This window comes from Gracilinanus agilis, chromosome 3 (genome assembly GCF_016433145.1).
Source record: "Gracilinanus agilis isolate LMUSP501 chromosome 3, AgileGrace, whole genome shotgun sequence".
In the NCBI taxonomy this organism is placed as follows: domain Eukaryota; kingdom Metazoa; phylum Chordata; class Mammalia; order Didelphimorphia; family Didelphidae; genus Gracilinanus; species Gracilinanus agilis.
The window spans coordinates 100,788,171-100,802,095 of NC_058132.1; the positions used below are offsets into that span (position 1 = coordinate 100,788,171).

The 13,925-nt window shown below is 35.1% G+C and overlaps 1 protein-coding gene across 1 annotated transcript in view; it reads right to left on the bottom strand.

The window, feature by feature from the left end:
* The window catches only part of RSF1 (remodeling and spacing factor 1), a 128,927-nt gene that overhangs the window by 22,241 nt on the left and 92,761 nt on the right, over positions 1-13,925 (bottom strand). The window contains exons 8-11 of the mRNA XM_044668927.1: positions 10,010-10,114; positions 8,889-8,968; positions 4,725-4,779; positions 2,111-2,220 (exon numbers count right to left, since the gene is read on the bottom strand). Coding sequence (XP_044524862.1) covers positions 2,111-2,220; positions 4,725-4,779; positions 8,889-8,968; positions 10,010-10,114 — 350 coding nt within the window. The remainder of the gene's footprint in view (positions 1-2,110; positions 2,221-4,724; positions 4,780-8,888; positions 8,969-10,009; positions 10,115-13,925) is intronic.

Sequence of the window (13,925 nt, forward strand, 5' to 3'; positions counted from 1 at the left end):
GGGGTCAAGAAGAGTTTCACAAAAATGCTCAAGATGCTTGAGTAGCATCTTTAAGGAAGAGTAATTCTGAAAAAAGGTAAGGAGGATATTCCTTGCCCCTTTCTTTGCACCCTGGCAGATAGCAGGACTTAATAAAAGTGTGTTGGCTATTTAATTGGCATTGGGCACAGCCAATGCAAAGATACATAGATAGGAGATGGCATGCAGGTTGCATCAAATACAGAGGTCAATTTGGGTATGCTGTTAACAAGTAGGAAGGAAAATAATGTAAAAAAAAAAATAGGCCTAGGAAGTGTCAGAAAGAGAGGATGCTCTTATAAGATATTATAAACAGTGAGGAGAATTTCATGGTTCGAAACCATGGAGACAGCACAGGTACATGGGATGCTGAGTCCTATACTATTCCTGAGGATGGCTATGAGGAGGATGGAGGTTATGGGAGCTGAGGGAATAGCTAGAAGATTATATACATTTTAGCTGCTCAGAATATGAGGGAAGGGGTTGGGCAGGTAAGGAAACTACTTAGGTACTAAATTCCCGAATAAAGAAGGTAGAGTAATCTGGACACATGTAGATGACAGCCATAATAGGGATTTGGACAGGGTGATACAAGTAAATGGAATTAACATAAAAGAGCATTTGCTGAGAAATGGTGGCAGAGGTGGGATATGGATATAACACCAGAGTATAAGCAGTGTGCTAGGGACAATAATGAACTTACACATGGCCACAGATCTTTAGCTGCATACCAGGGTGACTGAGGATGACATATACTGAGAAGATATCAAACATGCACTTGGCATCGAAGCCTTTGGTCCTTTCCATCAGACACTAGGTACTGTATCTGAGATCCTGGTAGGGATAGCACCAAACCAGAAAGCCAGCTGCTTTAGCAAAAATTATATTCTCTATATCTTTGGATTCCTAAAGCAGTGGAGGTTTCTAGTGGAAATATAAGCAAGTTTGAGAAGATAAATAACACAATCAACTTCTCTTAAAATAATTCCACAACATCAACATGGATTCCTCACCAAGAAGTCTATGTTACACACACAGATAAGTGTGTGTAGATAGGCTTTTGGTAGTTATGCCAAGAGGCATAATCAAAGATTGGAAATTTAGGTTTCTTCCACTATACCACACTCCCTGAAAGCACACACAGATCAGCTGAAGGAAATTAGGACAGGTCTGGAGAAGGAAGATTATAGGGATATGTCAATTGTCTACAAGATTTTAAAAGATATTCATGAGCCAGTATCATGGGTCTTGTTCTGCTTGGTCCTAATGGTAAATTTAGGCTTCACGTTAGTCAAGTCTTACTAATAATTAGAAATGTACAAAATAGAATGTAGTGCCTCAGGAGAAATGAGTTTTCCTTTAGCAGAGGTCCTCAAACAGAATGTGAGAGATCACTTTTTGGGCATATTGCACATACAGGACCTTTATTTCCTTCTTTCTCTTCTGTAGTAGTATTGCTGGGTCAAAGGACTTGCATAGTTTAGTAACTTTTGGGGCATAGTTCCAAATTGCTTTCCAGAATGGCCTACCATATTCAAGGGATTCATATTCAGGTGTAGGTTGTACTAATTGGCCTTCTAATGCTGAAATTCTGTGATTCTCATTCCCTGATCAGTGATGAAGTCTGTGAAATAAAAGTACAAGGAACCATACTACTAAATGTTCTACAAAAACAGCCTGCCTTTAATTTTATAGGTCTTAAATGCAAAGAATCATGACATCTTCTCCAAGATAACCAGCAAATAAATCCTTTAGGGTTTTCAGTAGACTAGTGCAAAGCACAATGAACTTGAAGCAGAACAAAAGTTTTTATCTGGGTGTGGCTACTACCAGGATGACTGACCAAGGTCAAGTCACTTAATCTCAGAGAGCCTCAACTCTCTTTTTTTCATAAAATGAGGGAGTTAGAACAAGTGATTTAAAAGATCCCTTCCAAACCTAACATTCTACTATACTACTATGCCTAATAATAGATAAAAATACAACTCTGATCACTCTAACATGGAGGCACACTGAGCTGATTCTGTAATTATCTAAAAAACCTTTCTTCCCCCCCCCCCCTGCATTGTGATCATGGAAACAAATTTCCTACCTATAACTTATACACTTCCTTGTTCTTGTTGATCTCCTTTCAAGAACGTGTGTTTTGGATTTTTTGGAATCTTTCTTCTTTTCTTCATGGTCATCAGTTAATTCTGGTTCCTGTTTTAGTAACAAAAAATTCATTAGGTAGATTAATGCACATGTCAAACGAATTTTACTTACAGTTTTAACAGGGTTCTGACAACCCCCAAAAGATGAAACCAATGTGAGATCTGTGTATATATTACTTCTGACTTCAACTAGACCATGTTTCTGGGGGCACACATCTTTTAATAGAAGCAGGCTGAAATTTCCTTCTGGGCCTTAGGAGATAAAACTATTTCAGAAGTTGCTTTGACCAAAATAATTTAACTCTTGGTATCCAACCATATAATTAACTTTTATTTAACTTAACCAGGTCAGTCTAGTCCTTATATCAGTGATGGGCAAACTTTTTAAAGAGGGGGGCCAAAGGAAAGGAAATGCTCATCTGTCAGTCTGTTTCTAAGGCAACTCTCTGGAAGTTTCATTGTATTGTATCATATTCATTGTATTCGTCAGATTAGGAATAATATCATGAGGCCTGATAGAACATTTCAGGGGGTCACATCTGGCCCGTGGGCCATAGTTTGCCCATCACTGACTTAGATGATAGAAATTTCATCCTGCTTTAAAGTAGGTTTTGTCAGAAATTTGGGATATTTTGGCTTAGCCTCTGAGAAATCGATATTGCCTCTGTCATGTTAGGATATTAGAGGCAGATGTTAATGGAAACTGCATAAGAATAAGATCCCTAAACACTGTTTAAGTATACAATTTGAACTACAAAATCTCAGTGACAATACTAAATACAGATGACATAGAAAACCACTGACCAAGTGATGCAGATATTTTTAAGTCATTCTACATCTGTGAGTTCATCATTTTTTGGATACATACTTGCTTGAAAAGAACTAGAAATACACTGCAACAACTTAAATTAACTGCAATGAAATTTGGAAAGATCATGCTCTTTTCATTATACAAAGTTTAAAAAAAATTTATAGATATAAACAACTAATCAAACTGAATTTCAGAATAGCTTCCATTTAAATAGAAAAAATTAACAATCTTCAACAAGTGATCTTATACTATGTCTTAGCTAAAATTCGTCATCTATGAGGCATAAACCTCATTAGAGGCATAAACCTCATTAGTGCTCTAAACCATTAATTAGAGAAATGAAAATTTTCTCAGGTCCATTATATGGGCAAAATTAATACAAGAGAAAAAGCATATATATTGTGGAGGTATTGTGGGAAAATAGGCACATTGATATAATTAATAATCATATTTATATAATGTTTTTAAGGTTGGTAAAGTGCTTTGCTCATAGGTTAACTTATTTGAAATTGTTGGTGGAACAGTGAATTGCTCTGGCCATTTTGGAAAGCAATATGGAATTATGCCACCAAAATTATTCAGCTTTGTCCATTATCAGACGTCTATGTCAAGGAGAAAAAAACAGGAAAAAATCTCTTTATGCACAAAAATATTCATAGCAGCTCTTTTTGTAGTGTCAAAGAACTAGAAATTAAGGGGATGCAAATTTGGGAAACTTCTTCATGCTGACCTACTTTATTTATAACCTACTGAACTTTCCTGCCTATAATTCCCTTGACCAGGAATGTCTCCTCTCCTATTTGCCTGAATTCCAATCCAATTTTTAAAGTCCAACTCACTGTTGCTTTTTTACATGACATCTTCATTGAGTGACAGTTGTTTGTGATCTTCCCTTTTAGACCTGTCAGTATTTTATTTTGCATCTCTGCAATATATCTGTCAAGTATTATTATGACCACTCTATAAAATGACAATAAGCTATACCCTAACATAAGGATTATAATTTATATAAACTTTGCATCTCCTCCATTGCTCAGTACGGTATTTTATATGTAATAATCACTTAAGTAAAATAAAAAAATATTTATTAAGTGCCTTCTATGGGCTAAATACTGAGGACACACAAAAATGGGCAAAAAGAAGTTCCTGCCCTAAAGAAGGTCATAACATAACAACTATGTACAAAGTATATATACCATATAAAATGAAAATAACCAACAGATTAATTTTAGGGGAACCAGGGAAGTCTTTCTGTAAGAAAGTGGGATTTTACTTGGGACTTAAAGGAAGTCAGGGAAGTTAGGCAGAGGTGATGAAGAAAGAAATCCTGACATAGAATGAATGTAACATAAATATATTAACCAAATGAAGAGATAAAAGGCAGATAAGGTTGATTGTGTTCCCCAAATTGACTTTATTTAGAATCTTTATTAAGATCTAATTTTTCTGGAAAAGAACATAATTTGATGAAGGAATATCTAAGTATATGACAAAAAGCTTAAAATGTAGTTATTTTCTCTTAACTAGGTTCACCCCACTGATGTTTAAAAATGACCAGTTTTACGGAGTTTTTTGACATATGACATTTTCTTATTTTGTTTTAGTAATGACTATTAAGAGCTGAAAGTTTGGTTCTTAGCATTCTGCATTGTTAAAATAACTTTCATGCTATAATCCAGGTAGATTGATTTGTATGTAAGTTATTAAAGCTTTTATTTTATATTAGAAATATATCAACTTACCTGTGGAGGGATGATGTTTTCAATACTGATACCCACATATACCAATCGCTCTTTCCTTAAAAAGAAGCAATAAAATGAAATTACCTTAATAAATTGTTTATAAATACTATCTCAGTTATGCAAAAGTTACTAATAGGAAAACTATTAACTTTACACTAATGACTAAGACCAAATCATCAATGATTCATTGTCTATCATACTGCCTGAGAAAGATTACCATTTGATTTTCTTTTACTTATTTAAAACATAGGACTGATCTTGAGTCTTCTTGATGATGAAGACGGCATTCTAGGCACTATGTCCAGATGTTTCAGTGTATGTGGACATTTCCCCAGGGATCAATCCTTGGTCTTACTGTCTTCTATCTTAATTTATGTGCCTTTATCTGTCATATCTATTCAGATATTCATTGAAGTTTTAGTATGACAGGATTTTAGAGTTCATTAGCCCAATCAGCTCATTGTATAAATTAGGTATAAAGGCCCAAAAAGGATCATACATTAATAAGAGAGTAAAACCACATTTAAAACTTTCAGATATCCTATAGGACCAGCCCAAGTTAGCACAAAGATTTAAGTCTCAGGGCTGAGATAAGCCTCCACATTTCCTGACGGTATCTAGGGCTTTTTTGATCACACCAAATTCTCTTTATTTCCTGAAGGCTAAGTTGTAATGGTATAAGACTAACAAAGGTGAGAAAACTGAGTGGTAGAAACCTTAAATTTATTGTAAGGTACTTCAATGGCTATCAAGTCCAATTCTTATCTAAAACATTAATTGTAGTGTTCCAGGTTTTGTTTTCTGAATCCATACAGGATAAAAGGGCCATATCTTTTCCTATATACATCAGCTTTACAACTGTCCAGATGACTGGTCATCCAGTCTCTATTTGAAAAAGCATTGTAGTATAATAAAAAGAATACTAAAACATCTAGAGGCAACTAGGTGACACAGTGGAAAGAACACCAACACTGGAATCAGGAAGCCTTGACTTTCAAACCAGTCTCAGATACTTACTGTGGGAATCTAAGCAAGTCATTTAACCTGATTGCCTCAGTTTTCTTATCTATAACATGGGGATAATAATAGCACCTACTTCCCAGGGTTACTGTGAGGATCAAGTGGGATAATAATATCTAAATGTAGCACAGTACCTGGCACATAGTAGACACTAAACAAATACTAGTTATTATTATTATTATTATTTTCATTATTGATAATGACTATTAAATGCGGAGTCAGAAATTCTAGTTCCAATACTAGATTTGCTCCAGAGCCTGTGTGAATTTGAGTTAGTCACTTAACAAATATGAGCCTTAGTTTTCTAATTTGTAATAGGAGGGAGTTTGACTAGATAATCTCTAGTGTTCCCTCCATCTATAAATCTTATGACCTCCAATGATGGAGTCATTATGTTATGATTCATTCCATTTTTTTTTTCAATATAATCGTAAGAAATCTCTTCTTACTGAAGCCTAGCTTGCTGCCCTGTAATTTAGTTACTTCTTCAGAAATCTTATATCCTTTGCTTCCCCCTGCTGGCAAAGCCTATATATCTAAATTAAGGGCAGCAATAGGAAAATTTCACATCTCCTCAGTGATGACAGTGGACTTTAAAGATATAGCAAGCATAGTGGTATATGTACTTTCCGAAGCATAAATACTGTAGAAAGACACTGTAAGCTACACTGAAAACAAAACAAAACAAAACAAAAAATGGCTCATATCAAAGAAACTTCTTTGATACAATTAAAGGTTATATGGGAACAATACTAGAACCATCTATGCAGGAATAAACTCCGAGGTGCCAAGGTAAAAGAAGATAGGCCCAACACTGAATCTATAGGCTATACTGTATATATGCATCTTATATTGCTAAAAAAGAAAAGTAACTTCACATTGGTGAGACATAGACAATAATGGTCTGTATATAAGTTTTCTCCTTATAGCTGGCTTGTATAAAACAAACATGGCTTATGATTGATTACCTTTCAGTAAAAGATGCCAACAAAAGTAACAGTTAAACAGCTATGATAAACATTATGAAACATTATTATTTGAATTGAAGTAAATGAAAAAAAAAATTTGTTTTATTACAAATAATTAAAATACTTTACATAATTATATTCTAATTTGCCAAAGGATCTTTATATTTTATCCAATAATGCAATCCATTTAATGCATGTTCATTCTCAGTGAGTTTCGTCCATGTTCTCCAGTAAAGTTTACTTTGACTATAGGTGTTAATGATTTTGCTGGAGTTCTCTTGACATCGTGAGAATACCAAAAGAGCAAGCAGGATGGCCCTCTGACCACATTACCTCATTTATGCTAATTCCCCTTTATGAGTCCTTGATTAGAATGTATTAAACTTGCTTAGACATCATATGCGTGGATTTCTCTGTTGCATTTTGGATAATCTCCAGTCTCAATTCTTCAGAAACTTCAGTGCCATGAATTGCAGCCACACATATTGTAAGTAGCAAAGTACTGAGAGTAAAGAGATGGGCTTTTGTTTTAGGGAAACTATTGGGGTTGGAAAAGTGGCTAGAATATTAAACGTAGAGTGAAGAACTGTGCTTGAATCCCACCTCAAACACTTATCAACTGTGTGACCCTATGCAAGTTGTTTAACCTCTCTGGGCCCTAATTTGATTAGCTACAAAGTGAAAAGATTAAACTCAATGACTTCTACAAGGTTTTTCCCAGTTCTACGTCTGTGATCCTATAAATATTACAATTTCCCAAAGTTAATCCTGCTTGTTGTCTTCCCATTCAATTCAGAGTTCAACTCACTGTGTCATCTCCAGCACAGGCCTCCTTTGTATATACTTGGTCAAGTCCAGCTTTTCTCATATTAGTTTTCTTCAATGCCATTCCACTTACTCTAAAAGCACATGTGGTCCTCTGATGTTGGAATCCAAATGTGGTGGCTCCATTGTCCCTGATGGTGAAGATATTTACACATCTTTCCCATGTCTTGTCCTTCCATTTTCATCTTTCGATATCCTTAGGATTTTGTTTTCTTTAAATTGTTTTTTCCCCTGCACTGTTTCTCACTGTTGCATCAGATTCATAATGTTCCACTATCCTTCTCCCTTAGATTTATAAATGAGTTTGTATTCTGAGCCAGTGCTGTCTTTAGCTGTCATTCCAGGTTAAATGTTTTTAGGTTGTGTGGTCTTCTTATTATGAAAACTGATTTATAATAGTAATTTTTATTTTAGATTAGATTTTCATTAAACCAGGTTAGATCTTTTTCTCATCATTCTTTCTTCTAGTTTTCTATTAATTTTTATATTTATTCTAATAAATCAGTGATCTATAGCTGATTCATAAATGACTCCCAAATCAACAATGAAGGTAAGATACAATTAATTTCATTTTCTGTCACGTTCTTTGCTGTGCAACATGTCTGGTGTCTTCAGATGATTTTTCAAATGTTTGTAATTACAAATATGAGCTCATACTTTCAAGTTTAGACTTTTGTCTCTCTCATCCATATTGCTCAAATTTCCCAATATAGTTTTTGCTGTTCTCACTTATGCCCAACTTCACACTGAAGTGATGAGACATCATAGTATATGTTAATTTAATCTAGAAAGACTATCCTAATATTGTGACTACACGATAGTCACTGTACCTTACATCTAGTGAGGACTAACAGTATTCTCTGTTCCGTTTTCTTATGTTCTGCTACCATCATTGAAGCAAAACAAGTGGGAGGATCAAGGGGGCCATTTTCTACTTTTCTTTGTTTCATGAGTTATCCTATCCAAAAAATTCTGTACCAGCTGATCAACTTATTAGTGATATGCTTCCTTGGACACAATTAGAAATAGCTCATTGCCACTGACTGCATCTGAAATTTTTCCAGCTAACCAGAACATGCCAGAGTTTATGTGTTATTAGAATAATCATTAAACAACCCACAGCCACCTTTATGAAATCACAAGTGAACTTTACATAATAATTATTTAGTTATAATTTTATCTTTGAAAGAATCTCATTTTAGGTCCTCTATTTAAAGGTTGCCTATATATCAACTTATTCATTCATTCTCTTCTCTCTCCCACACTTTGGATATATAGTGGACCCTCTAACTGATTTTACCTTCTAAGACATTATGAGATTAAATCAACATCCCTATACAATCTTTAGTACCTGCGTTCAGCACGCTCCTTCTTTTTCAAGGCAACATCCAAATCCTGCAATTGCTCCTCTAGTTTTTCACAGAGAAGTTTCTGTAAAGAAAAATAGATAGTGTCAATTTTCTATATGAGCAAAACACACTAGCCAAATAATTTGACATTTCTAAGTTAAATAATGTTTATGACAAAGGAGCTAATAAAGGGCTGCATGTTACATAAGACTAGTGAAATATTTCTGTTTTGGGACAGATAGACTAAAGGACCAGAACTCCACTAGACTCAACCTGAGCTCTCCCATCTCTGAAGTGAATTGATCTTAAGGATAATATATAATGATCAGTTATGAAGGGACACATACTTCTTGTATAGGCTGTTGGCAGGGATTCATACTGGAGCGGTATCTGGCCAACATGTGTAGAAAAGGAGATAAAGAAAAGAAAACCTTAAATACTATAGGGAAAAAAATGGATACTAAATTAAAACAGAACTAATCCATATAACCGATAAGGATCCACTTGGATGTGGCAGCTTCATTTCACTGAGAAATATAAAAAGCTCATTAGTTTATAAAACAAAGCTAACAAGCTTTTTGTATTTCTTAGTGAAATAATTATATACAGAATATATTATACTTGGTGAGAATAGTTGGGACTCCACACAAAATCCTATATCCCATTCCTTCAGTATTGCAAAAGAATTCATTTGGGTAAGCTTCTAAGGAAAGTGACATTTTTATATCTCAGAACAAAAAAATACAACAATACTGTTAGCAAACAGATGAGTAGAAAACAAAAGACTAATGAAAACTAAAATATTTACTTGCATCAATTCAAAGTTGAAGTAGGTAAGTATGTATGAGGCAAATACGAATCAAAATAAAGCCAAAATGAAGAGAGATAAATAAAAGAAGGCTACAGTATATAGAAAGGGAGGGATGCTTCAGAAAAAAATAGCTTCTTAAGGATGTTATTATAATTTTTGACAATTCATCAGTTTTTGTGAGTAGGGAAATCTGTATAAGTTACAAACAGTGTTTATATTCTAAAGATAATTATGCCATATTAACGCCAAATATTATTCATTTAAATCTAAAAACACTGACTAGGTAGTAAGTAATAACAAAGGTCATCATACGTGTTGGCAAGGGGGACAAAACCACTCTCCATCAGGAATTATCATCAAAGGGGGACGAAGGCAGGCTGTATGGTATCCACTGTCACATGAATCACACAAAAGAATCTGGAAATAAAAAAGATTATTTTCATTTAATTCATATAATTCAATTCATATAATATATAAAGAGTAAATTACTCCATTTTTAGAAAAGATAAAAGCATAGAATTATAGCTTGGAGGGACCTCTGAAATGATCTATCTGAATTCCCTGTACTCCTAATTTTTTATGTACAATGAAATACAGACTTTGATAGGGGAAATGACGTGCTCAGGGTCATATAACAAGTTTTTGGCAGAACAAGGGCTTCAATCCAAATAGTTTGGCCCTCAGGACAACTGCTTTTCACCATAGGGCTCCATCTCAATACTCTTCCAATGCCTTTCAGAATCTTTATTTTTCCTTAAATCTCAGGTTGGCAATGAAGTTCTTATTTATAGAGTTGTACAGTTTACAAAACACTTTCTTCACAATAATCTACTTATTCTAATTCATGTTTTAAAATGAGGAAAGGGGTTCAAGAGCGTTTATGTGATAAGAGAGACCACATGAAAATCCAGGTCTTTAGACTCAAGGGAAGCACCCAGACTGAGGGTCTGTAGAAACTGGAGACAGGTATACTTTGAGGTAGGAACGAACAACAAGTGAAAGGAAGATGATAAAGCCTACTTAAGTTAGGCCAACCTCATTTCAAGGAAAATGAGAAATTATCCAAATTCCTCCTATAGCTTATGCTTCCAGAGTCCTGATCTATTAAAATAACTAATGTTTATAGTAATAATAGTAATACTTGACCTATAATGTTGCTTTAACATTTGTAAAGTATTTCCTCACTATAACCTTATAAAACAAGCAGTAAAAGTATCATCTCCATTTTTTAGACAGGGAAAGTCAAGTTCTCAAGGTTAAGAGATTTACTCAAATCCAGTAAGTCCAGGCTTCCTAATTCCACATTTTGGTGGGTTCTACTACAGGCCATGATGGATTTTTGAGTAGTCATATTGGTCGTTCACAGCTGATGTGCACTATAGGTAAGATAGGCTTTTGTGAAGTATATGGACGTTGGAAAAGAAGTACTATTTATAGCATTGTTTTTTATAGGAAAATGTGTTCTAAGTTGTGACTGATTCATCTGGCAGGTGTGGTTTAGTTGAAAGCTCTGACTAAGAAAGAGAAGACTGGACTTCTGGTCTTATCTTTGCCATTTAATAGCCCCTTTATTCAGTGTTTGTCTAAGAGATGCTCAATTTTCCAGATATCTTTTAAAAGGGAAGTTAGAATTGACAATGTTGGATGAACCTGCAAGAAACTACTCACTGGAGACAATGATTGATCCCTGATGAGCACCGATGGGAAAAATTTCATTTACTCTGTAATTTGTTTATTTTGATGCAAAATTGTTGCCCTCACCGAAGCTTCACTACTGAGAACTCACTACAGGACTAACCTTCTAAATTTATGGGCTAGTTAACTCTCTCTTAATTAAGTTACTTATGTCTTCCTAAGCCTCAGTTTATTCATCTGTAAAAGTGAGGTTCAGAGTGCTAATGTGATTTTATCTAAGGATAATATCTGCCCTGATTATCTAATATAGGTCACGATGACTGCATTACATAAAACATTATATATATGTACACATGTATGTATGTATGTATGTGTGTGTGTGTGTGTGTGTGTGTGTGTGTGAAATTGCTTTATTAACAGAAAAGCACAGATAGACTTTTGGAGTAAACCACATTTAGTTTGTGGGCTCCCCATTTCACTGACTACAGTTAAAAATAAAAAAAAAATATATAGTCTCTTTATTGTTAATGTACTTGGTTCTAATTATATTGGTAGCTTTGAGAATGTATGGATCAAATAGATAATATATAAAAACCCTTTTGCAGGCCTGATTAAAATACAAGCTCCTTGTGACTAGGGGCTATATTTTTTTTGCTTTATTTATATTGCTAGTCCAAGGCAGAAAGGAAGAGCTTATTAAATGCTTGAGTACTACAAAGGACCTCAAGAGGACTTCAAGTCCAAGATCATTTTATTGATGAGGAAAATGAGGTCCAGAGAGGTAACATGCCCTGCCTAAGATCACAGAATAAGCTTGGGAGATAGAACTTGAACCAGGGACTTCTTATTCCAAATTCAGTGCTCCTCCTATTCCAACACAATGTTTCATTCATTATTAATAAAATCCCAAGATAACAAATCATGTGGATGGTTGCCTGAAGATTATTTTTGTTAAAGATTTATGTTATCATAAGGATGGTGTTTTGTGAACATTTCTCCATTTTTAAGAGCAGGAGTCCAAAGTGCTATACCAGGAACAAATACTCAAGGATTTTTATTCTTCTTCAGAGAGGGCATGCAGAAACCACTCTGTGGGCACACACACTATGGCCCGCCAGATTTTGTTACTAGAAAGGCAAAGGGACTTGGGCAGAATTGCTCTCCTCCCCCTCTCCACTGTGCCTGATGACATTTTCTCATATCACCTGCTCCTCAGCCTAATGGGAGTGCTTTTTCTCTTTTCCCTCTTCTGTGTGGGGCAAGGGGGATTGGGGGGGGGGGGGCGCGCCACACATGTGGCACTCAGTCTGGGAAGCAGGGGACGGGACATAGCATGCAGTCTCTAAAAGGTTCACCATCATTGCTCTAGGTGTACTCCTGACAAATGAAAAGGATGCCAAGTACATTAAATGTTTAGTGGGAATTCAAAAAAGCCAAAAAACAAATTCTTGCCTCTCTTAATTCTTATTAGCACAGAGGTAAGACACATAGTAGGAACTTAATAAATGCTTTCTGTCCTTGACTTGTCACCCTCGCAAAAATCTTCAATCTACCTTTCTCAATCATTCTGATGGAAATCGCTCTCTTTAAACTGCTAAATTCAGTCTTAGCCTTCTTTGCATCTTTTAAAACTATCATCTTGGGGGCAGCGAGGTGGCTCAAGGAATGGAGAGCCAGGCCTAGAGACAGGAGGTTCTAGATTCAAATCTGGCCTCAGACACTTCCTAGCTTTATGACTCTGGACAAGTCACTTAACCCCTATTGCCTACTCCTTTCCACTCTTCTGCCTTGGAACCAAAACACAGTATTGATTCTAAGATGGAAGGTAAGGGTTTAAAAACAAAAATGTTCACCAGAATGTATTAGAATATAATGACTAGGTGGTCATGGCCCTCTTCTCTTTATATCAGAATTGCTCTAACACAGGCTCACACATAACTTTCTACAAGGTCTATAGTGATAGCCATAGAACAGATCCTACTGCCTCCTCTTTCTTCTTTATCCAGTTTTTTCTCCACTTACTGCCAGAATAATCTTTACATAGATATATGGTTATATTCTTCTTTTGCTCAAAACTTAGTCTCACAGCAAATAAATTCTAACTTCTTTGAGCAGTCTCCAAAGCCCCTGATCAGTTGGCAACAGTCTGTTTTAACTAGCCTTATCTCAGCTTAGTACTATCCAGATATTCTATACTCCAGGCAATTGTATGTCCCTCTATCACCCAAACAAAGGCTACTTCACTAGATACTTTAGAATTTTTCATCATGGCAGACAAATAATTTCTCTAATTTAGATATTAAGTTTCTAGTTATCCTGACCTAGGTCATTCACTTTGGAAAAGTAAAACTTACCAGCAAAAAATATGCTATAAAAATCTATCACTATTCCTCTGAGCAAATTGTATTCTGTCTATTTCATTTGTCTTTTTGGGAAGCTTATTGTAAGGCTACAAAAATAAGTATCCTCTAGTGATTAAATCAAGCCTTCACACATGGTTTACATATGCCAGAAATGCTATTATTAAAGAATTTTTAGGATGGTGAACACAGAAATCATCATTTCACAAAAGTATTTACAATTCTCATTCTCA